This window comes from Neofelis nebulosa, chromosome 11, assembly GCF_028018385.1.
Source record: "Neofelis nebulosa isolate mNeoNeb1 chromosome 11, mNeoNeb1.pri, whole genome shotgun sequence".
Taxonomy (NCBI): Eukaryota; Metazoa; Chordata; class Mammalia; order Carnivora; family Felidae; genus Neofelis; species Neofelis nebulosa.
Genome location: NC_080792.1, coordinates 45965921 through 45990805, shown reverse-complemented (window position 1 = coordinate 45990805; position 24885 = coordinate 45965921). Strand labels below are relative to the sequence as shown.

Here is a 24885-nt window from a genome sequence, read left to right as displayed (position 1 = left end):
ACCCCCCACCCCTGCTCCAGGCTCCACCAATAAGTGTAGATACTGCTGAAGAGTCTCTCTCCACCCATCCCCTGCTCACGTGTCAACGCCCTCTATCTCTCTCTCAAAAAAAATTTAAATAGCTTTGTGTAGTTTCCAGAGTATTGGTGTTATACTTACTTTGTTAAACTTACCAGTATATTATTATTTTTGGTGCTATTGTAAATGAAATTGTTTTCTTTGTTCCGTTTAGTCATTCATTGCAAATGTATATAAAAATACAGCTGATTTTTATATATTCTGTATCCCGCAGCCTAGCTGAACTTGTTTATTGGTTTTAATATTTTTTCATGGATTTATATGATATCTGTATATAAGATTGTATTATCTGTGAATGGATAATTTTACTTCTTTCTTTGGATGCCTTTTATTTCATTTTCTTGCTTAATTGCCCTGGTTAGAACTCTGAATACAATGTGGAATAGAAGCAGTGATTGCAGGTATCCTTGTCTCATTCCTCATCAGTAATCTTTGTCTTGTTCCTAATCTTAAAGGGAAATCATTTAGTCCTTCATCATGACATATGATGTTAGGTGTGAGTCTTTTATAGATCTCTTTTATCAGTTTGAGGAGGTTTGCTTTTATTCCTATTTTATTGAGTGTTTTCATCATGATAAAAGGGGTGTTAGATTTTGTCAAATGCTTTTTCTGCATCTGTTGAGATGATCATGTGGTTTTGTCCTATTTTGATAGGTTGTTTTGTAGTAACTTTTTTATGTTAGACCAGCCTTATGCAGTGAGATGGATATTACGTGATATTACTTTTTTGTGCTACTGGATTCAGTTTGCTAGTACTTTGTTGGAAATTTTTGTATCTATATTCATAAGACATATTGGTCTCTGTTTTCTTGTGATGTCCTTGTCTAGTTTTGGTATCATGGTAATACTGACCTTGCAGAATGAGTTGAGACGTGCTTCATTCTTTTCTACTTTTTTGGAAGAGTTTGTGAATGATTTGTATCAAGTTTTCCTTGGATTTTTGATTGACTTCACCAGTGAAGCCATATGGACCTGGGCGTATCTTGTGGACACTTTTTGATTAATAATTAAATTCATTTGTTGGACCTATTCAGGTTGCCTATTTTCTTAAGTCAGTTATAGTAGTTTTTGTTTTTAGGTATTTGCCTATTTCATATATGTCATCTAATTTATGGATTCACAGTTGCTTACAGTATTCCTTTATCCATCTTTCTATAAGATTAATAGTAATATTCTCTCTTTTTTTTTTTTTTTTTTCCCCCATTCTTGGTTTTAGTAGTTTGAGCAGTCTGGTAAGGTTTTTCAGTTTTGTTGGTCTTTTCCCAGAACCAACTTTTGCTTTTCTTTTTCTCCTTTGTTTTTATACTCTATTTAATTCTGCTTTAATCTTCATTGTTTTCTTTTCATCTGCTTGCTTTAGTTTTTATTTTGCTGCCCCCCCAACCCTGTATCTTAAGATGGAAGTTTAAGTTATTGATTTGAATCTTTTTTCTTTTTAAATACCATCATTTATGACTATAAATGCCCCACTAAACCCTGCTTTAGCTGCATTCTATAAATTTTGGTATATTATGTCTTCATTTTCACTCCTTTCAAAGTATTTTCCAATTTCCCTTGTGATTTCTTCATTGACCAACTGATTACTTAGAAGTAATTAATTTCTAAATATTTGTGAATTCCCTCAATTTCTTTTTGTTACTGATTTAAAATTTCATTCCATTGTAGTTGGAGACTATACATTGTATGATTTTGGTCTTTTTAAATTTATTGGAGCTTATTTTATGTCCTAACATTGAGAATGTTCCATGTGCACTTATGGAGAATGCTGTTGTTGGGTGGAGTATTCTATGGATGTGTTTGGTTGGTTGGTTTATAGTATTGATCAAGTATTTGATTTCCTTGTTGATTTCTATATAGTTGTCTATCCGTTGTGGAAAGTGGGGTATTGAAATCTCTCAACTATTATCATTGAATTTCTGTTTTTCACTTCGCTTACATCAGCTTTTGCTTTGTATATTTTGGGCTTTGTTTTTGGGTACATATTAATATTCCTGACCCATTGGGTGTTACATCAGTTATAAAATGCCCCTCTTTATCTCTAGTAACATACTTAGTCTATTTTGTCTAATATTGGTCTGACCACTCTAGTTTTCTTATGGTTGCTGTTGTATATCTTTTTTTTTTTTAAGTCTATTTATTTTGAGAAAGAGAATGTGAGCAGGGGAGGAGCAGAGAGAGAGAGAGAGAGAGAGAGAGAGAATTCCAAGAATTCCACTATCCGTGCAGAGCCTGATATGGGACTCGAACTCACGAACCATGAGGTCATGACTTGAGCCGAAATCATGACAATATAAATGTATGTTAATTCTGCTTTCTTCTCTTAATTTAAAAAATTGTTTAAAAACCAATTGTATAGAACAGTATGTATATAATTATATTGTTGGGCCTATACCATTAAAATAATATATTTGTGAATAACAACAGAAAGTGAGTAGGAGTAAAGTTGTATTGCACTAAGGAAATTACCTTAGATGAAATCTCAAATCCATAGGAACAAATGAAGAAAACCAGAAATGGCAAATGCAAAAGTAATGAAACAAATGCTACAAATACATCCTTTGCTCCTTTCTTCTGTCAGTTTCTTTAAAAACCATACAGTTATATTATGTGATAATAACAAGGTATTGTTGGGTTTCTAATATATCTAGATACAATATATAGAACAATAATAGCACAAAAATAAAAGTGAGAGGAAAATGAGCTAAATAGGAGAAATGTTTCTATATCTCACCCAAATAAGTTAATACAGACGTGAAATAAATTCTAATACGATATATATTGCAAACTCTATTGTAGCCTATAGAACCTCTAAATATATGTATTGAAAAATTATAAAGAAATGTAAGTGTTACACTAGAAAATACTCACTTAATGCAGATGAAATCAGGGGAAAAAAAGAGAGAAATAAAAAGGAGAGGAAATATACAGAAACAAAAATAAATGGCACACCTAAACCCAACTATATATCATGCAATGTGAATGGTCTAAATAATTCAATCAAAAGGCAAAAATGTCTGGGCTCCTGGGTGGCTCAGTCAGCCACTATTTCTTTGAATGTTTTTCTGTTTCTTTACCTCTCTCTCTTTATGTTTCTCTTGTTCTCCCTCTCTGGTACTCACATTATGCCCGTGTTGTGGTGCCTATCAGTGTTCCACATTTCTCTGAGGCTCTGTTCATTTTTCTTTATTCTTTTTTCCTCTCCTTTCTTTGGATTTAATAATCTGTTGATCTATCTTCAAGTTCACTGATCTTTCTTCTACTTACTCAGTTTCACTGTCAAACCCCTCTAGTGAATTTTTTGTTATTGTGCTTTTTAACTACAGAAGTTATTTTTTATGGTACCTGTCTCTCTAGGGATAGTCTTTATTTGGTGATCTCATCATACCTTCCTTTGCTTTTTTAAGATGGTTTCCTTTTGTCTTTTGAACAAATATATAATGTTTACTTTGAAGTTTCTGTTGTTAGATCTAACATCTAGTCTCTCTCGTGAGTGGTTTCTGTTGCTTTGCCTTTTTTTCCTGTGTGTCACACTTTTCTTTTTCTTTGCATGTACTGTAATTTGCTATTCAAAAGTAATATATTGTAGCAACTCTGGGTACTGTCCCCTATTCCCTTGAGTGTATTATTGTTGTTTGGCTAGATTGTTAGTGAAATCTATTTTCCCTACAATGGGAAGCCTCTGAGTTGCACCTCAGAGGGCACAGCCTTGGTTTTAGCAGGGCTCTCTCTGACTTTCTCTGAATCCTGTTTAGCTGTGCCTCTCTGTTGATAACCACACATAGCTATTAAGCTCTATTGGTTGCCAGCCAATTGCCCTATTTTTTTCAACAATGCCCTAGAGCCTAGCTTGCTCCACAGTCTGATCCAATTAAATTTAGGCTCCTTTACTGGTTAATTTTTTAGGTTTATTGTTTCACGTTTGTTCTGACATCAGGAAGACCCTTCTTAGTTATCTCTTTATCTGGTTCTCTCTGGTAAACTAGAGCTAGGCCTGTTGCCTATCTTGTATGGGTCATGAAGCTACCATCCTTCTTTTAATTGTTTATTGTATTTGAGAGTGCTCTTACCTTTGAGTTTGCCCATGCTGTGTTGAAATAAAGTCAGCTTCTCTGGGGAGATATTTGGAGCGGGGACCAGGACTGTGGCATACTTCTCTCTGGGCAATATCCCTGCTTTAGGAGTGGGTTACTAGGCATGGGTGGTAGCCTTTGATCTTACCTGCTTACCTCTCCCAGCATGGAATAACTCCTACAAAATAACTAGGGTGAAGGACACTGGGGTCCAGATATTTTTAGTGTTCCATCCCTGAGGTGTAGAGCCTTCCTTTTATGAGTAGAGATGAGTAAAAGAAGAAGCCTGGAAACTTTTGGATACACTTATCTCAAATTTGTCCTCTGTTGTATGCAGCTCATTGTGGGGGAGATCAGAAATGCTGGTGGCCTGCTCCTTCCAGGAAGATACCATAGCCTCAACTGGGAGCTTGGGAGAGGAAGAGGCCCTGTGTTGACCACACTGCCTGATGTGAGAAGGAAAAGGGAGCAGGTCATGGTTCAGATGCCACAGATTCTTGCTGTTCTTACGGAGTTTTAGTAAATCCTCTTTAATAATGGTGTAGTCATTTTCTGTATGCCTTCAGGCAATTTCCAAAGACTCTAAATGATGTTTTTAAAAATAATTTTCACCAGTTATGCTTGCTTTGCTAGGGGGCAGGTTTGTTGAGCTCCTGATGCTCCCATTCCAGAAATGGAACATCAACTGTGAATATTCTCGTTTGTGCCTCCTACTGACATGGACAAGAATTTCTTTAGATTAGAAATACTACTGGGTTAGAGAGTACAAATGGGAATCAGTTTGGCACAATCATGTAAAGTTGAACAAAGCAATTCTACCATGTTACATTACCATCATCAGGATGTTAGAGTTCTTGTTGCTGCACATCTAACACTTAATGTTGTCTTTGGACTTCTTAATTTTTGCCCATCTAGGTAGATATAAAGTGATATCTCACTGTGGTCTTAATTTACCTTTCCCTGTCATTGGCATCTGTGTTTTGTTCATTTTTGATATTCATTCTTCAAACATAAGTGAACTAAAATTTTTTTTTTTCCGTTTGGTAGTTTGTTTTTTTGCTTGGTAGTTTCTTTTGGTAAACAAAAGTTTTTTTGGTATAGTAGAATGTGTCAAATTTATTTAAGAAAGTCTCCCTATCCCAAGTTCAGAAAGATCATTTTGTATATTATCTAAGAGTTTCGAAGGTTTTACTTTTTGCCTTTGTATTCTTAATGCCCTAGGGGTTTTGTGTGTGGTATGACACTTTTAATCTTTTCCATGTAAATAACTAATTGACCCAACCTTGCTTATTGAGTGGTCTGCTCTTTTCCTCACTAATCTGCAGTGCCTCTTAGGAAAATTTGATATGACATATCTGCCTGAGCCTATTTTGGAGTTCTCTAATTTATTCCATTGGTCACTTTGTGTAGTCTGGTGCCATTACCATATCATCTTACTTACTGTAGTTTTGCAGTTTGAAGTCATGAAGAAAAAGTGTTTTGACTTCTTCAAGAGTATGGGCCATAGGCTTGGACTTCTAATATTTTAAGTAGCTTTGAGTGAAAACATTTTTCCATATTATTTATGGTAATTAGTGTACATAGAATTTAGTGTGTACTAATCATTTGTTCAGACATTTTACAATATGAAAGAAATGGTCAGAACACAAAATATATGATGCTTATGTTTTATTTATTAGCTTAGAGGTCATGGTTTTTTTCTTTTAATTCTAGGAACAGTTTTAATCAAAAGTAACAGTGGCCAGTTGATGTTGGTATCTCCTCAGCAAGCTGTGACAAGAGCAGAGACCACTACTAACATAACTTCAAAGCCAGCTATACCAACGAATACTCATACGGTCAAAATCTGTACAGTGCCGGTAATATACCTTAGGGTTTGGTTTTTTTTTTTTTTATTCTTGTTTTTCTAGCTGGTATCTTCATGTAAATATATGTGTATTTGTGAATAAAAATAATAGATGATTCTGCTCAACTTTTTGAATTGAGCCCCTTTCTTTGTGTTAATCAAGATGTTTGGTTTTGTCACTTGGTAATTGCTAAAATAATAAAGATTCAGTCTTCATACTCAAAGATTTTTATTTCTCAGGGGAATGTTAAAAGGGCTTTTTGCATGTCTAAATGGAAAGAAAATATGCTTCAATTTTAATTTGTGGTAAGACATTAACACTACAGTTTTATACTATTCATTTGTATCTGTATCTTATAGGAATGACTTCTTAAGAAGTCCGAAATAGTTCATTAATTTAGCGTTGTTAGAAAATGGTTTATTTTACATACATGGTAATCTTTTTAGGTAACTAACTGAAGCTTATCTTGTGTGGCAGAGGGAAAAAAAAAAAAAAAAAAAAAAATATATATATATATATATATATATATATATATATATACACACACATATATATCATATTATAGCATCTTTCTCTGGTAAAATAAAAAATGCTGAATGTAGTATAGCATTTTCTTGATGAGTCAGGTTCATCCTAATGAAAGATCGCATAGTGTTCTGTGGTAATATCCTCTGGCAGTCTGTCTGCCACCCTCACCCCCCATTTTGTGCTCTCCTCTAATATTTGATTCTATGTTCTCATTTTCTATGTTACTGTATCTTTCAATGATAGCTGCTCCTTCCCTCTTTTCTTTTCTTTTCTTTTCTTTTCTTTTCTTTTCCCTTTCCTTTCCTTTCCTTTTTGTTCTTTTTTTTTTTTTGAGAAAGAGACAGAGCACAAGTGGGGAAAGGGCAGAGAGAGAGGGAGAAACAGAATATGAATCAGGCTCCAGGCTCCAATCTGTCAGCACAGAGCCCCATGTGGGCCTTGAATTCACAAACAGTGAGATCATAACCTGAGCAGAAGTCAGATGCTTAACCTACTGAGCCACCTAGGTGCCCCTGCTCCTTTCTTTTCTAGTTTGCTTTATCTAACTGCTGTGAGTTGAGAAGATAGATTAACAGACTATTTTAATAATGTTAAATAAGAATCCATATGTTTTTGGGGTGCCTGAGTAGCTCTGCTCTGTTGGTTAAGCATCCAACTCTCAGTTCCAGCGCAGGTCAGGAAATTGATCTCAGGGTCATGAAATTGAGCTCAGATCCCAGTGCTAGGCTCCCCACTGGGCGTGGAGGCTGCTTAAGATTCTTTCTTTTGGGGCACCTGAGTGGCTAAGTCCGTTAAGTGTCCGACTTCGGCTCAGGTCATGATGTCATGGTTTGTGAGTTTGAGTCCCGCATCAGGCTCTGTGCTGACAGCTCAGAGCCTGGAGCCTGCTTTAGGTTCTGTTTCTCTCTCTTTGCCCCTCCCTTGCTCTCTGTCTGTCTCTCTCAAAAATAAACAAATATTAAAAATTAAAAAAAAAAAAAAAGATTCTTTCTTTCTTTCTGCCCCTTCCCAACTTGTGTTCTCTCTTAAAAAAAAAAAACTAAAAAAACCCAACTATATGTTTTCTGTATGAGCCAAAGAGTAAAGTTTAAGATTTTAATGCTAAAAAACTGTGATATTGCTAAATCAGTTGCCTCCTTAAGGAGTATGAAGTAGTGTCAGTTTGCCAGTTGACCAGGTAGGTTCGCAGTGGAGAATATGCTTAAAACCTATAAGACTATATAAAGCCAGTTATAACAACGGAGTTTGCTGTGGTGAAGTGTTTTAATTTTTTTTTAATATTTATTTGAGAGAGAGAGAGAGAGAGAGAGAGAGAGAGCGAGCATGCGTGCGCACAAGTGGGGAAGAGCCAGAGAGACAGGGCAGAAGATCCAAAGCAGGCTCTGAGCTGTCAGCACAGAGCCCGACGTGGGGCTCAAACTCCTGAACCGTGAGATCACGACCTGAGCCAAAGTTGGACATTTAACTGACTGAGCCATCCAGGCACTCTGAAGTGGTTTAATGTTTAATGTTCACCATAGTACTGATTGATTTAAAATTACTAATGCTGATGATTCTGTTATCTCTCTCCCCTCCCCCTCTCACCCCCTTAGAATTCTGGTTCACAGTTAGTTAAGAAAGTGGCAGTGGCACCTGTTAAAAAGTTGGCACAAATAGGAACTACTGTGGTAACCACGGTTCCAAAGCCTTCCTCAGTACAGGTAAGTTGTGACTGACTTGTGTCCATGTGTGCACTGCTTATTCTCTCATCTTTCTTTATTTAGTTGTTTCCTGCTAGATATGTAGGTTGTCACAACAACCGTGTAACCTTGAGCAATTCAGTGATATTTGGTGACACCAAAGTGGGTGGGAACGGTTGGAGGTGTGGAAACACAGGATAAACATGGTGTGTGCTCTTGGAATATTAATTTTACTTGAATGTATTAAATTAATACAAACGCACCCAATAGCCATGTGTGATAGTGTTTAGAAGCAGGTGCTAGGACATCCCCTTTGGTGTAGGGGATACTTATTAGTTATTGATACTTGTGGAAGGGAAGGAGAATAAGACTTTGAACTAGATGTAGGCCCAGTAAAGACTCCACCAATCAGGTGGGGAACATTGGAGTAAATATGGCTTGTCAGAGTTGTCCTACTATGTGCCAGCTTTGGTCAGCTGGGCCTTAATTCCCACTCTGTGATCAGTCATTGGATGTCAGTTCCATAGGGAGAGTTGTGCTATTGGGCAAGATAATTCTCTGTAGTTGAGGCAAACCCTGAAAGAACTGACAACTGTAGCCTATGTAATAGCATTCCCAACAGCTGGGACAACACAGATGTCCTTGTGATGGTATTGCAAAGTTTACTCCTTGTATCACTGGTATCTACTTCCTTATACGTTGTTAGAGACCAGATCTTTTGGAATTCCATTGGGTTTCTTCCTTGGGGAAACAAAGAAGAGGAGGTTATAGGATGAACTACAGTCCTCACTGCTGTGGCTGATACTCATCATCTCCCTCCTTTACTATCCTATCCATTCTAGATTCCCTTCATTCTCAACTAATAACTCTACTGGTCTTGGTAGCTTAACTGGTAGTGGGACCAGATTTTCATCCCTGAGGGATCTGAGGTCTTAATCACTATGCTCTTTTGAGGCAAGAGTTGCTGTACTTGTCCATTTATCATTACAATTGGGCAAGGAAATACCAACAGGCACTTAAGCAGATCCCTTGGATTCACCACACATACTCCTCTCAGTCTGCATTGTAAGATAGCAACCCTACCTATTCCAGATGTCAGGTCACTTACCCCTGTCATGATAAGCTCTTTACTGATGTTCCCTGGACGTAAGGAACCTGAGGTGCCCAGGAGGCAGGCATGGTGTCTAGTTTATGGGAACTCTTGTTGTGTCCTCTGGTGAAAGTGTGCCCCCTGTGGGCAAAAATGGGAAGCACATGGTCCCCCAGCATGTCTTTGGGAGTGATAAGTGGTTCCATTCATCCCTTTACTCCTTGATTCCTTGATTTTCATGTATTTGTCCTATTGGAGACATAGTACCATAAAGGATTTCTTGATACAGTTAGTACACTTAGTCTTGGAGGATGGAATTCGATCATCATTGAGTATTGCCTCTGAGTTTGCACTTCACCTGTGCCTTCTGCAGGCTGTTCTAATACTTTACTAGGATGCCAGCTTTTAGGTCATGCCCCCCCCGCCCCAGACAATCATAATCAGTGCCAGTGCAGTCTTGCAAAGCATGGAAATACCATGGGCTGGTCGAGAATATCAGAAGTTATGACTGAGTTTGAGATGGTCCATCCATTACTGCAGTGGGATTGTGTAGATAGAGTAAGACTGGGATTGTGTACCTCTCTATGCCTTTTAAGAGTTAGAATTGGCATGGAAGGTGCAGATATCTGGTAAGGTACAGCTAGTAACTATATTAGAAAGAGTTATGAAAGACAGATTTTGTACTAGAGACCATTAAACATTGACAAGGAAAGTGGAAATGCCATAAATCCTTCATCTGTTCACAAAAAATAGTATGCTTTTTCTGAGCTCACATTTCATTGAGCCTTATTTTACTTCATGAGGGAGAGGAACCCTGAGGTTCCCCAATGAACACTTCCCATTGGTCCTGGAAAGTAATCATAATTACCAGCTAAAGTTTTAGATTATATGTTCTTAAATAAAGTAGTATAAGGAATTAAGGGCAGAGTATAAATCTAGACTCAACTGAATATAGACTCAGCTGAAGGAAGAGTATTTCATTATTGTATATTGACCTGGAAAAGTTTTTAGACAGTCTCCAAAAAGATTCAGAGAAACTGCACGGTAGTTGTCCTTGAAGAGTAAGACTAAGGCTAGGAATAGGAGGGGGACTCATTTTTATTGTTGCCTTTGAGATCTGCTTATATTTAATAAAATTTTACTAACGTAGCTGCAATTTTTTCCCCCAAATTTTTATTTAAATTCTAGTTAGTTAACACAGTGTAATATCTGTTTTAGTAGAATTTAGGGACTCATCACTTACATATAACACCCAGTGCTCAATACAACAAGTGCCCTCCTTAATACCATTACCCATTTAGCTCATCCCCCCACCCACCTCCCCTCCAACAACCCTCGGTTTGTTCTCTACCATTGAGTCTCTTGTGGTTTGCTTCCCTCTCTCTTTTTTCCCTTCCCATAAGCTCACCTATTTTGTTTCTTAAATCCACATATGAGTGAAATCTAATAGTATCTGTCTTTCTCTGACTGACTTATTTCACTTAGCATCCATCCTCTCTAGCTGCATCCACATCATTGAGAATGGCAGGATTTCATTCTTCCAGCCTCTATGTTCTTAAGCATTATTCTTTATTGCTTTGGATGGGGCAATTTGAAATTTTAACCCTTGAGAATTACAATATCAGTAAGAATAATAAACACTCTATCTGTCTAATTTTCAGCAAATGAGATTTTATCTGCACTCTTTTTACAAAGGGGTATATAAAAGTTGAAGATTTAGCTGCAATTTTTAATTTAACTTTTTTTAACATTTCATCATTCATTCTAGTCTTCATCATTAATCAGGGTTTTTAATTTCTTTCCCATTTTTTACCCTTGTCTTTTCTAATATATGCTTGTCTAATATATGCTCCAGTCTTTCTAAAGTGGGAAATTTTGGTGTACATTTTAATTCACTTATTGGGACTGTTACCAAAGGAATTTTCTTGAAGGAGATTGCAACCTGAACTTTTTGTGTTGTATGCCTTAGTATACAAGTATTTCAACTAAAGTGATGGTGCATTGTTCAGTTTTCTGCATGAATTATAAATACTCTTGTCTTCTGATCCCCCTAAACTTGACTCCTGTTCTGTTACTTTCAGTGTTTGTTTTAAAATAAGATTGTTGCTTTATCTCAATATAGTTGTCTAAGTTTTTAACTGCCTGACTTGTGATTTCTTGTATTAAACTTTTTATCCTGCAGGTGGCGCTAGAATCACACCTCATTTCAATAGAGGGTAGAATAACCAAAATTCTTTTCACTGTGAAAGTAAGATATCACAGTTTGTAATATTTATTATGTTTAATAGTCTAATAAAAGCTTATCTGAATACAAGATGATCAGTAGATCTCTCTACTTTATACTTAAGCAGAAAATTATAGAATAGGAAATCCTATATTTTCATATAAAGACTATTTCAAATTCTTTTTAGAGAAGTATTAATAATGTTTTTTGAGGACCATATGCTTGGTACTATTTTTCACAAACAACCCTAGGAGAGTAGGTAGGTGTCTATTTTTTTATAGACAGGAGTCAAGGGATTACTTGCTTGAGGACAACACTCAGTAGATGTCAATGAAAAGTAGGTAGGTAGATGAGAAGGAAACCCAGATCTGTTAAAGTCCAGAGCTCTTACAGCAGTGTGCCATTGGCTTACACTAGTAGAACATAACATGAAAGCAAAGATGTCAAGATCCATTTGTAGTCTCATAAGTGTGAAATGAGGCACCAGCTGTGATATATATATTATAGTAAATGTATCTAAGTATACACTACTCTTAATTTCAGTCTGTGGCTGTGCCAACAGCCAGTGTTGTCACAGTTACTCCTGGAAAGCCCTTGAATTCTGTAACTACCCTGAAGCCTTCAAATTTGGGAGCATCACCTGCCCTCTCAAATGATCCCAGTCTCAAAGCAGAGAACTCAGCAGCTGCTCAGGCAAATCTTTCTCCGGTAAGCTCTCACTTCCACCTTATGTGAGTACAGCTCTTTACAGATTTTCTTGAATTCTGTTTTTAGCTAACATTTGTGTTTTATGTATATTTCTTTACTTAGGCGATGCTAGAAAATGTGAAGAAGTGTAAGAACTTCCTTGCCATGTTAATAAAACTAGCGTGTAGTGGATCACAGTCCCCAGAAATGGGGCAGAATGTGAAGAAACTGGTGGAACAACTTTTGGTAAGTTAGTATTATGAAAACGTGAAAATTCCGTGAGAATTCTTAGAACATGTTTTAAAAGGGATGTATCTTTAAGTGAGGTTTATGTTAGATGGATTTTTTTGACAAGCTATGGTTTGGTTTTTTTTGTTTTGTTTTGTTTTTAAGTTTATTTTGGGAGAAAGCTTTACGCAGGGGTTAGGGACAGAGAGAGAGAGAGAGAGAGAGATCGAGAGAGGAAGGGAAAGAATCTCAAGTAGACCACAGAGCTCAAGGTGGGACTTGAACCCATGAACTGTGAGATCATGACCTGAGCCAAAGTCAAGAGCCAGATGTTTAATGAACTGAACCCTCCAGGTGCTTCTGCTTTTGCTTTTTAAGGGCTTTATAATGATAATAAATCTAAGACAAGTAAATCTATTGTATATTATTTTCTGTATGCCTTAACCTAAAAAAGGACCTTGGAAAGAAGGTTGACTATTTGGCCAAGTAAAAAATTGTTACTAGAATTGCAAATGTCAGAAAGCCAGTCTGTAAGTTCAAACAACAAACTTTGTAACCCATGGAAGTAAGTTAATCTTCTTAAGTCTGCCTTTCCTTCTCTTAAAATGAGAAGAGTAATAAATGTGATGACCTTTAGGGCACCTGGGTGGCTTGGTCAGTTGGGTGTCCAACTCTTGATTTCAGTTCTGGTCATGATCTCACAGTTCGTGAGATCGAGCTCTATGTTGGGCTCTGTGCTAACAGTGGGGAGCCTGCTTGGGATTCTTTGTCTCCTTCTCTCTCTCTCTCTTGCCCCTCCCCAACTTGTGTGCACTCTCTGTCTCCCTCTCTCAAAATAAATAAGTAAACATTTAAAACAAAATGTGATGATCTTTGACTTAACAAGTTCCAAGATGCTGTATTTTTTAGCTGTCAAATTATATGTCATTCATTTTTATATCTTTCAGATAAAATGCTTACATACATTAAAGCAGATGAAAGTGGAAATGAGCAAATATTACATATTTTATGCTTAAGAAATATGCTGATGATATAACAGAGAAATACAATTTTGAATTTTTTGAACTACTAAAATCTACAGGTTTCTCTGACCATACAATGAGAATTTTGTGTATTTTTTGTATAAAAATGGTCGCTTTTTCCTAGCAGAAGATGTTTATGTTTCAAATATTACAGGAAAACAAGTATACTTTATAAATATTAAAATACCTTCTTTACTACTCTTTTTTATGCTACCTATAATTTGTTAGAAATAGAGCACATTTGAAACGGTTAGTTTTCTGCTTGGGAAAACTATTTTAAATATTTAAAATTGTAAGTCCTACAAACAAATTTTTAACTTAACTTTCAAGCATTTTTAAAAATTAAAATTAACTTAAATTTTTAATTTTTGATTTAAATGTAGTTGACATATTATTTTCAAGTATACAGCATAGTGATTTGACAATTACATACATTACAGAATGTTTACCACAGTAAGTGTGGTTACCATCTGTCACCAGAAAGTTATTGCAATATTATTCGTTATATTTCCTGTGCTGTACTTTCCATCCCTCTGACTTGCTTATTTTATAACTGGAAGTTTGCCCTTCCTAAGTCCCTTCAGCTATTTTGCCTATTTTCTCCTCCCCAGTTTCTTCTCCGTATTTGAGTTTGTTTCTCTTTGTATTATTTTTTAGATTTCACATATAAGTGAAATCTTACAGTATTTGTCTTTCTCCTGTCTGACTTACTTCAGTTAACATAATACCCTCTGGGTCCATCCATGTTGTGAATGGCAAGATCTCATTCTGTTTTATGGCTGAGTAATATTCCATTGTGTATATATACCGCATCTTTTTTATCCAATCATCTGTCTAATGATGGACATTTAGGTTGCTTTTATATCTTGGATATTGTAAACAGTGCTGCAGTAAACACAGTGGTGCATATATTTTTCAGAGTAGTGTTTTTGTTTTCTTTGGGTAAATACCCAGAAGTGCATCATGTGTTATTTTAATTTTTAAATTTTTGAGAAATCTTCATACTGTTTTCCATAACAACTGTACCAATTTACATTCCTTCCAATAGTGCATAAGGGTTTCCTTTTCTCCACATCCTTGCCAACACTTATTACTTCTTGTTTTTTTGATATTAGCCATTTTGATTGGTGTGAGGTAATATCTCATTGTGTTTTTGATTTTAATTTCCCTGATGATTAGTGATATTGACTATCTATTCATATGTCTGTTTGCCATCCTAAGTCTTCTTTGGAAAAATGTCTATTTAGGTCCTCTTGTCTATTTTTAATCAGATGATTTTTTTTTTTTTTTTTTTTTTTTTTTTTTTTGGTATTGAGTTGTATGAATTCTTTATATATTTTGGATATTAACCCCTTATCAGGTATGTCATTTGCACATTATCTTCTCCCTATTCAGGAAGTTGCCTTTTTGTTTTGTTAATGGTTTCCTTTGCTCTGCAAAAGCTTTTTAGTTTGATATAGTCTCAGTAGTTTATTTTTGCTTTTATTTCCTTTGCCTGAGAAGACATATACAGAAAAATATTGCTAAGGCTGGTGTCCAAGAGTTTACTGCCTGTGTTTTCTTCTGGAGTTTTATGGTTCTAGGTCTCACATTTAGGTCTTTAATCCATTTTGAATTTATTTTTGTATATGGTTTAACAAAATGGTCCAGTTTCATTCTTTTGTATGTAGCTGTCCAGTTTTCCCAACACTATTGAAGAGACTGTCTTTTCCCCATTGTATATTTTCACCTCATTGTCATAGATTAATTGACCATATACACATAGGCTTATTTCTTGGCTGTCTACTCTATTCCATTGATCTGTGGGTCTGTTTTTGTGTCAATACCATACTGTTTGGATTACTATAGCTTTGTAGTATAGTTTGAAATCTGGGATTGTGATAACCTCCAGCTTTTTTCTTTCTTAAGATTGGCTGTTCGGGGTCTTTTGTGATTCCACACAGATTTTAGGATTATTTGTTCTAGTTCTATGAAAAATGCCGTTGGTATTTTGATAGGAATTGTATCCAATCTGTAGATTGCTTTGGGTAGTATAAACATGTTAACAATATTAATTCTTCCAATCCCATGAGCATGGTATATGTTTCCATTTTTTTGTGTCCTCTTCAATTTCTTTCATTAACATCTTCTAGTTTTCAGAATACAGGTAGGTCTTTTACCTCCTTACATCAATCATGAATTACATACCTTTTCTCTTGTAAAATATTTGTAAACATAAAAGTATTCTTCTTTCTTCTGTTCCTCAGGATGCAAAAATTGAAGCAGAAGAATTTACTAGACAACTGTATGTTGAACTCAAGTCTTCACCTCAGCCTCACCTAGTTCCTTTTCTTAAGGTAAAGTTGTCTGTTACTTTGAAGAAATTATTTGGATTAGATTATTTAAAATAATTTTTAAAAAATAATTGAAAACCTGAATATTTCAATATGACAGCAATTTAATGTGAAAATACTAACAATGTAGGAGAGGGCTCTCAACTGTTGTCATCTGTTAACATTCATAGTCCATATTCTTTGGATTGGAACACTTTGAGAAAACAGAAGTAACACCTCATTCATGAACAAAACTTAATGATTATATTGTTAAAGCTTATATCCTCAAATATCTTGACTTTTCTATTAAAATAGGACCTTCTGCTTTGTCCTAATAACTCATATTGTCTTAGAAATAAAAAAAATCTCATCGTGCCAAATTTAGTGGGAGAGCTGTTATTTTTAAAAACTGTTACTAGGCATACTCCTTTTGACAATTTGTTGAATTAAATAGAATTTTAATGTAGAACAGTAACTTTGATAACAAGAGACTATAAAAATTATGTTTTTGGGATATTCAGAAGCTGAAGAGGAATCGAATTGAAATTTATACAGTTATTAAAGACCTGGGATTATAGTGAACCACAGAGTCATCCCATAAATTTTGAAATAATGGAAGACAATTTGACTTAATTGTGTAGGGAGATGAAAGAGGTGCCACAGTGGAAGGCTCCTTTTGGTTGCCTCATAGAAGAAGAGTTGGAAGGAAAATGGGGCACCTCTTCAGAAGGATATTAAAATAGTGGAAACTGTCACTAGAAGGGTGAGCACATTGATTAGGAGGATGCCAATCATGTGATATGAATTGTGGCTATAGCAACAGAATGTTTTAGCTAAAGGAGACTTGGTCTGGGGAAAGGCAAATTGCAGGTTCAGCAAAATACCTAATAATATCAAATAACTACTGCCCTGCTTTTTGGATGACCTTCTTGATTGAGAAGTTAGAGGCAGTTCTTCCTTGGGTCCCTTTCAATGCCTAAAGTTCTGTGAGCTATAGGTGTCTATATGACACTGACAACTCTTGAATTTATCTGTATTTCATACTCCCTGGAGACACCATGGGGGAGAAGGAAGATAATCAGTAGGCTTCTATTTATCCTATGCTTTGCTAGATACTTTTTATTTTTATTTTTTATTTTATTTTTATTTTTTTGATTTTTAATATTTATTTTTGAGACAGAGACAGAGCATGAACAGGGGAGGGTCAGAGAGAGAGGGAGACACAGAATCCGAAGTAGGCTCCAGGCTCTGAGCTGTCAGCACAGAGCCCGACGCAGGGCTCGAACTCACGGACCGTGAGATCATGACCTGAGCCGAAGTCAGACGCTTAACCGACTGAGCCACCCAGGCGCCCATGCTAGATGCTTTTTAAATTTGCATTGTTTGCGCTTAATTTTCATATCAGTCTTTTGAGAATACTAGGTGCTAGATTTTATAGTAGTTTCCATTTTGGAGATGAAAAAAACTTTAAATTGACTAATTTTTTTATCAAGCTCACAGGTCCAGAATTTATTCTACCTATTTGTTTGATAATACTAACATTAAGTTGCCAAATGTTACACTAGGAAGTATTTGTGCTTTGTATGTATTTTTTTAAGTTTATTTATTTATTAAAAAAAAATTTTTTTTAACACTTATTTTTTATTTTTTATTCAGAGAGAGAGCACAAACGGGGGAGGGTCAGAGAGAGAGGGAGACACAGAATCTGAAACAGGCTCCAGGCTCTGAGCGGTCAGCACACAGCCCGAGGCAGGGCTCGAACTCACGGACCGCGAAATCATGACCTGAGCCGAAGTTGGACGCCCAACTGACTGGGCCACCCAGGCGCCCCAAGTTTATTTATTTTTGAGAGAGAGAGAGTGTGAGCATGTGCATGTGTGTGCATGAGCAGAGGGAAGGGCAGAGAGAGAGAGGGAGACAGAGAACCACAAGAAGGCTCCATGCTGTCAGCACAGAGCCCAGCATGGGACTCAATCTCACAAACGGTGAGATTGGGACCTGAGCTGAAATCAAGGGCCAGAAGCTTAACCAACTGAACCACCCAGGCATCCCTTTATGTGTTTTTTAAGGATCTATTAAGTTTTGTGATTTTTTTTTTTTTTTTTTTTTTTTTTTTTTGGTGAGAATTTTTTTCTCATTTTTGAAAGCTTTTGGACATTGAATGTGGCATAGAGATGCCACATTTAAACTTAACTCTGGCCAGCTGATCAAGAGATAATTTAGACATATATTTTTTATTATCTCTTTGAGTCTCATTAATTATTTTATTAAAAAAATTTTTTTAATGTTTATTCATTTTTCAGAGACAGAGCATGAGTGGGGGAGGGGCAGAGAGAGGGAGACAGAATCTGAAGCAGGCTCCAGGCTCTGAGCTGTCAGCACAGAGCCCGACGCTGGGCTCCAAGCCATGAACTGTGAGATTGTGACCTGAGCTGAAGTCGGACGTTCAACCGACTGGGCCACCCAGGTGCCCGAGTCTCGTTATTTTAACATTTTTTTTCAATTGTGTTTTTCTCAGGATCCCCTCATGTTAGAATTCTAGCTTAAATTTAATCAGATCACTTCATCTGTTCATGTGTTTCCAAAGCAGCTTGTTTTTAAAGTTTGGAAAAAGATTATGAGAGATTGTTTCTTACTTTCTTTTGTTACCATTTATATACATATTTGAAAACCTTCAGAGAGCTTTTCAATCCTTTTTAATCAAAAAAAAAAAAGTAAAGGAAGTAACTATAAGAAAAGGAAGAACAATGGTTCTCATTTGCTTCTTAAATAAAGGCAGTCTGACTGAATTTAAATGTCAAAACAAGGAAACCTTCCAAACAGCCCTTGAATTCACCAAAAGATAACCTACTATCTTGCCTCCTTTTCCATTTTTTTTTTCTTTCTTAAAAACAAAATCCCCAGGGACAAAAAGAATGTTCTACTTTTTAGTTTGAACACCCTTTACTCTTTTAGAAGGGTGTGAGGGACACCAATGTAAAATCCTGTCAAAATATTCTAGCTTGGGGAACCTAAGGGGCTCAGTCAGTTAAGTGTCCCACTTTTGATTTTGGCTCAGATCATGAGATTGAGCCCTGAGTTGGGCTCCATGCTGAGTGTGGAGCCTGCTTAAGATCGTCTCTCCCCCCCACATCCCCCCAAAAGACTCTCTCCCTCCCTCTCCCTCTGCTTTTCCTCCACCGCATGCATGCACCCGCATTCTATCTCAAATAAATAACACAAATGAATAAACAGACAAATAGTTAAATAAATAAATGAAAATATTCTAGCTCAATTAAGGAAATTGACCTTGTTTGTATTAGTTTTATTTTTGTTTTTTCTTGTATTACTTTTATTTTGATTTAAGACTGTCTATCCAGGGGCGCCTGGGTGGCTCAGTCGGTTAAGCGTCCGACTTCAGCTCAGGTCACGATCTCGCGGTCAGTGAGTTCGAGCCCCGCGTCGGGCTCTGGGCTGATGGCCCAGAGCCTGGAGCCTGCTTCCGGTTCTGTGTCTCCCTCTCTCTCTGCCCCTCCCCCGTTCATGCTCTGCCTCTCTCTGTCTCAAAAATAAATAAACGTTAAAAAAAAAAAATTAAAAAAAAAAAAAAAAAAAGACTGTCTATCCAAAGCTTGAAAGTTGTTTACCAAAACCTTTTTTTTGATAGATTCTATTGTTATAAAACAAACTTATAGATACTAAGATTATTAGTGATCTATTATGGGGTATAGGTAAATATAAACAAGTATACACTGTGTTTTTATTTTACTAAATTGATATTGAGGTATACAAAATAAGTTTAATATTGGGAGATAATTTCCTGTTGAAAAATAAAGCACTTTGGGGCTTTAAATTGACTGTATCCTGGATTTTGACAGGATATGAATATGAAGTGATACCAGATTTCCTCAACTGAAACACCTGATATACTTTTGATTTGTTTTATGTTGTAAAGCTATGAAAAATACACAGCTATGAAGTACTAAATCCTTTAGTTTTACTAGCAGTTGATTTATTTAAACAGGTTCTTTTTTCTCCCCTGTTTCTAGAAAAGTGTGATTGCCTTACGACAACTCATGCCCAACTCCCAGAGCTTTATTCAGCAGTGTGTTCAGCAGACCTGTAGTGAGGTTGTCATTGCTACCTGTACCACAACAGCAGCCACTTCTCCCGTGGTGACAACAACAGTTTGCTCCATCCAGCCTGAAAAACCCATCATTGTTTCTGGAACAACAACAGCCAGCACTGTGTCAGTGCCAGCTCTGAATCCACTTGCTGGCCCAGGGGGAGCAAAACCAGGAGTTGTGACACTTCATTCTCTGGGTCCACCTACTGCACCAGGAGGAACAGCAGCTGGAACGGTTTTGCTTCAGACTCCAAAACCACTGGTGACGTCTATACAGAGCACAGTCACAGCAGTCTCTCTCCCACCTGAGAAGCCAGCTGTCTCTGGGGCAGCAGTCACTCTGGCTCTCCCTGCGGTGACTTTCGGAGAACCTTCGGCAGCAGCTGTCTGTCTTCCGTCTGTGAAACCTGTCATGACCTCTGCTGGGACCACATCTGACAAGCCTGTCATTGCTCCAGTCCAGATAAAACTTGCACCACCAGGCCCCGTCCTTTCTCAGCCGGCTGGTATTCCACAGGCAGTTAAAGTCAAACAACTAGTGAGTAACGTTCATTTCTTCCTCAGTTTCTTCTTTTGAAAATTTCAAACATTCAGAAAACTGGCAAGGCTAGTAAAACAGGCCCCTGAGTATCCTTGACTGAGTTTGAATACTTGGTAACATTTTGCCATATTCGTTTAGTTTCTTCCTCTCTCTGTTCACACACATAAGCACACACACATAACTTTTTCCTGAACCATTTGAGAGCTTATTGCAGAAGTCGTGATGTTGCACCTCTAAGCTAAGTTCTGTGTATCTCCTACTGAAAAGGATTTTTTCTCTAACATAAGGGCCTCACACTTATTATCATATGTGGAAAGTTAGTATTGGTACAGTTATTTTCCTAGTTGTGCCAACAGTGTCCTTTACAGCTACTTTTTTTCTGATAGAGAACTGCCTGTTACATTCACCTGTCTTTTCTCTTTAGGCTCCTTTAATCCAGAACAGCTCCCCAGCCTTTCATGGTTGCTCATTATCTTGTAATCGTTTTAAGTGCCCAGGCTAGTTGTTTTGCAGAATGTCCTTTGTTATGTCTAATTGTTTCCTCAAGTTAAGATTCAGACTAAATCTTTTTGACAAGGTTATTACAGAGGTAATGTTATGGTAACAGTTCTCAAGAAAAATATGCTAAGAGGGGAGGGAAACGGTGAGGGGAATAGATGAGTATGAAGCTGTGTTTTTTCCTAAACTTGGTAGGTTGGGAGGTTCTTGGATGAAAGAAACCTTAGCTATTTATCAATTAGTGTTGTTAACACTTAGAAATAAAACTGTCAGTTATTTTACCAGTTTATTGGTAATAAACTGCTATTTGGGAATAGCAGAGCATTAGATTCAGGACAAGCAAGCTATGGCAAAATCACAGGCACATCTAGAGAGCAGAAGAGAATGGCCTTGTATAGAGGAAAGGAGGAAGTTGGAAAAGGCTGTTATAATCAAAAGTCCTTTGGAGTAAACACAGTTCGATGTGTAGTAGCTTCTCCTTGGCGGAGTTGTGACAGTCTCTCTCTCATCAGCTGGGCTGTTGCTGGGCAAGATGAAAATCTTTCTTCCTCCTGCAGTCGTAGTAAAGGATAGGTTTCTTCCTGTTCAGAATGCAAGGTACCTCTCTGTGTTGGGGTCTGCAGCTGATGACTAGTTGTAGGGTGTGAGAGGTTCCCCTTTTGGCTTCCTGGCTCATTTTCATGGGGCTTCCCCTTATTTTCAGTGTTTAGAACATTTTAGTTGATTCAAGACAGATGGTGAGAGTATTATTAATAACCTGTGGGAGATAGTACATGGTGAGTTAAGAATCACATTTCTTGGGATGCCTGGGTGGCTCAGTCGGTTGAGCGTCTGACTTCGGCTCAGGTCATGATCTCAAGGCTTGTGAGTTTGAGCCCCACATTGGGCTCTGTGCTGACAGCTCAGAGCCTGGATCCTGTTTCAGATTGTGTGTCTCCCTCTCTCTCTGCCCCTCCCCCACTCATGCTCTTTGTGTCTCTCTCTTTCTAAAATAAACATTAAAAAAATAATAAATAAAATAAAAATTATTTTTCTTTTTGCTTACCTTATACTGTAACACCTGTTACACTAGCTGTTCTAGTATAGTTTTGGTAATTGCCCTTGTTTTCTTTTATAAATCTTTTTGTTAAAGGCTGTGTGTTGAATCTCTTTGTTTTAGTTTTTATTCTGCTTCTGGGAATAATAAAATCCAAGTAGACTTACTAGCCTTGTTTGTGTGATCAGGAGCAGAGGTTAGTATCTGTGGATAATTGTCTTTGAGGCAGAAGGTAGCAATGGGTATAAGATGAAAGAAGGAAGATCAATACGGACAATCAAACTCCTGAGTAGGTAGGAAGTAATAGCCATTTCCTGGGTGCTAGTCTTTTTTTCATCCCTTCCTACTCAGGGTCTGATTTTCAAATAAAGAAATGTGCCTGCCTTGCAGGGTTTCTCTTGGGTTGTCTGAATTTAATCTCAGACTTGAAACCTTTTTAGAAGCAGTGATTCTTAAATATCAGTCTGAGCAGCCAGCTTTGGGAACCACTGAAACAGAGTAATTGCCTCAAGGAAAGGCCTGTTTTTGGTAGCACTGAACAGAATTGAAATCCTCTTTACAGGTCATAAGTGATTCTTGAATCAGTGCTAATCTTATTGAACATTTATACTATTATTAGTTCCTGAAGTGAAATAATACTTTATAGCTATGTAGAATTTTAAAAGCATGTCATGTATTAACTATGGGTTTTAAAATAATTTTGTGATAAAGAAAAGGCAGTGAGAAAACTAAGACTCTGGAAACATTAAGTGACCCATCCACTGGCACTCAACAAGTATTGGATCTCAGACTAGAACCTAGTGTCTTTCCCATTAGAGTATGGTACTCATGACAAGAACTTCTAAGTTTCTAGAGTGTCCTGAAACAGAAAAGCTCTGTGGTAATAATATCTTGATAGCATTTATATTTTGTAGGTTTGACTTGTTATACATTAGGAACAATTTCAGTAAAGAAAAAATGTAACAGAAAATCCAGTGGATGGTGCCTGGCTAGCCCAGTACTTCGAATATGTAGCTCTGGATCTCAGGGTTGTGAGTTGGAGCCCCATGTTGGATACAGAGATTACTTAACAATAAAATCTAAGAAAGAAAGAGAAAAAGAATGAATGAATCCAATGGTAAATGTTAGGGATTTTTTGACTTACTACTTTCATTTGTATAATGTGGAGTATTTTAATTTTCCTTGTGAATTCTGCTTTCTTGTTTAGCCTTTGTTTGTTTACATTTTTTTTTTTTTTTAAGTAGGCTCCATGCCCAATGGTGGGACTTAAACTCAGGACCCTGAGATTGAGAGTTGCATGCTCTACCTACTGAGCCAGCCAGGCACCCCGTTTGGCCTTTGTTTTAATTTTACTCAACACATTTGATGTCAGTATTCATACCTTCATATTTAAAAATGACAAAGACTAGAGCAATAGACACTGAAGATGCATTGTAATCTGTTTTGTAACACATTTTTACCTGGGGCACAAAACAAGATAAGCGATTCTGTATGGTAATGCCACAGAGAGGACTGAACTAGGATATTTTTTCAAATTAATGTGGAAAATTAATATTTACTAAAGTGTTTATTAGTATTAGGTGAGCCCATTTTAAACCATTGTCCAATTTAATGCCAGATAGGTGAGAAGGAAAATAGGATGCTAGAAACATAAGAAAGTATTCAGTGCAGCTTATAAGAAAGATGGCAAATAATAATTTAAGATATGAGAATTGCCATACTGGATCAAATCTGTGGTCTGGGCAACTCAGGATGTAGTCTCTAAAAATGAGCTGAAGAATGGGGCACCTGGGTGGCTCAGTTTGTTAGGCATCAGACTTCATCTTGGGTCATGATCTCACAGTTTGTGAGTTTGAGCCCTGCTTGAGGCTCTGTGCTCACTGTGCAGAGCCTGGAGCCTTCTTCAGATTCTGTGTCTCTCTCTCTCTGCCCCTCCTCTTCTCATATTCATGCTCATGCTCTGTCTCTTTCTCTTTCTCTGAAAAATAATAAACATTAGGGGCGCCTGGGTGGCTCAGTCAGTTAAGCGTCCGACACTGGCTCAGGTCATGATCTCATGGTTCATGAGTTTGAGTCCCATGTCAGGTTCTGTACTAATATCTCAGAGCCTGGAGCCTGCTTTGGAATTTGTGTCTCCCTCTCTGTCTGCTCCTCCCCTGTTTGCAATCTGTCTCTCTCTCAAAAATTAATAAAACATCAAAAGAAATTTTAAAAATATATAAATAAACGTTAAAAAAATTAAAAATGAGCTGAATGCAAGTATTACTGTTCAATGTTAGTTTTTAAATTTGTTTATTCCCTTTAATAATTGATCGTGAATTTTAAAATTCCTTCTTTATACTTTATCTGTTTGTAGCATTTCTACTAATTTTTCTGGAAATTGTATAGGTTTCCTGCTTTCTAGATGTTTTCTATATCCATGCTTTTGAGCTATAAGAATCCTCTTAATCTCCCATTACAGGGTTTAAATTTTATAGAATTATTGCTTTATGAAATTATACATTTTTATTCCAGATTAAAGAGGCCCTTCCCCATTTTTTTTTAAATTTAGATTTATTACTACATGTTATCTTTTCTATCTCATTGATTATTGTATGTTAACCTCTGGGGATCTGCTTAAAGTTCTCATCAGAAGAATTGACTTGTTCACAGCTTCCGTAGATGAAAGTTTTTCATTTTGTGCCAGTAGTTCATTGCTTTGTATATTTTAGTCCTCAAATGCTTGAATTATTGAAATGTGGACCTAATCAGTAGTTCTTTTGATTTCATCTGAGAATCTAGTTTTTATAAATGTTAATGTTATTGTCTATTAATTCTAGCATAGCAGGTGTTATATGATGTAACGTTTTTACCTTTCAAGTTAGTGAAAGAGAGTGGATGATATGTAGTATAGTCTACTGATGATGGATAGGTAATAAGTAGAAGCTTTCAGAAGTTTCA

At 36.7% G+C, this 24885-nt stretch overlaps 1 protein-coding gene across 2 annotated transcripts in view; it reads left to right on the top strand.

Moving 5' to 3' along the window:
• Positions 1-24885, top strand: part of TAF4B (TATA-box binding protein associated factor 4b) — a 125840-nt gene that overhangs the window by 8499 nt on the left and 92456 nt on the right. The window contains exons 2-8 of one of the 2 annotated variants that reach the window (XM_058692462.1): positions 4486-4599; positions 5862-6007; positions 8116-8223; positions 12060-12224; positions 12327-12449; positions 15700-15789; positions 19794-20408. In XM_058692462.1, coding sequence (XP_058548445.1) covers positions 5897-6007; positions 8116-8223; positions 12060-12224; positions 12327-12449; positions 15700-15789; positions 19794-20408 — 1212 coding nt within the window. In that variant the 5' untranslated portion in view covers positions 4486-4599; positions 5862-5896. The remainder of the gene's footprint in view (positions 1-4485; positions 4600-5861; positions 6008-8115; positions 8224-12059; positions 12225-12326; positions 12450-15699; positions 15790-19793; positions 20409-24885) is intronic. The other variant, XM_058692461.1, reaches the window with a different exon arrangement.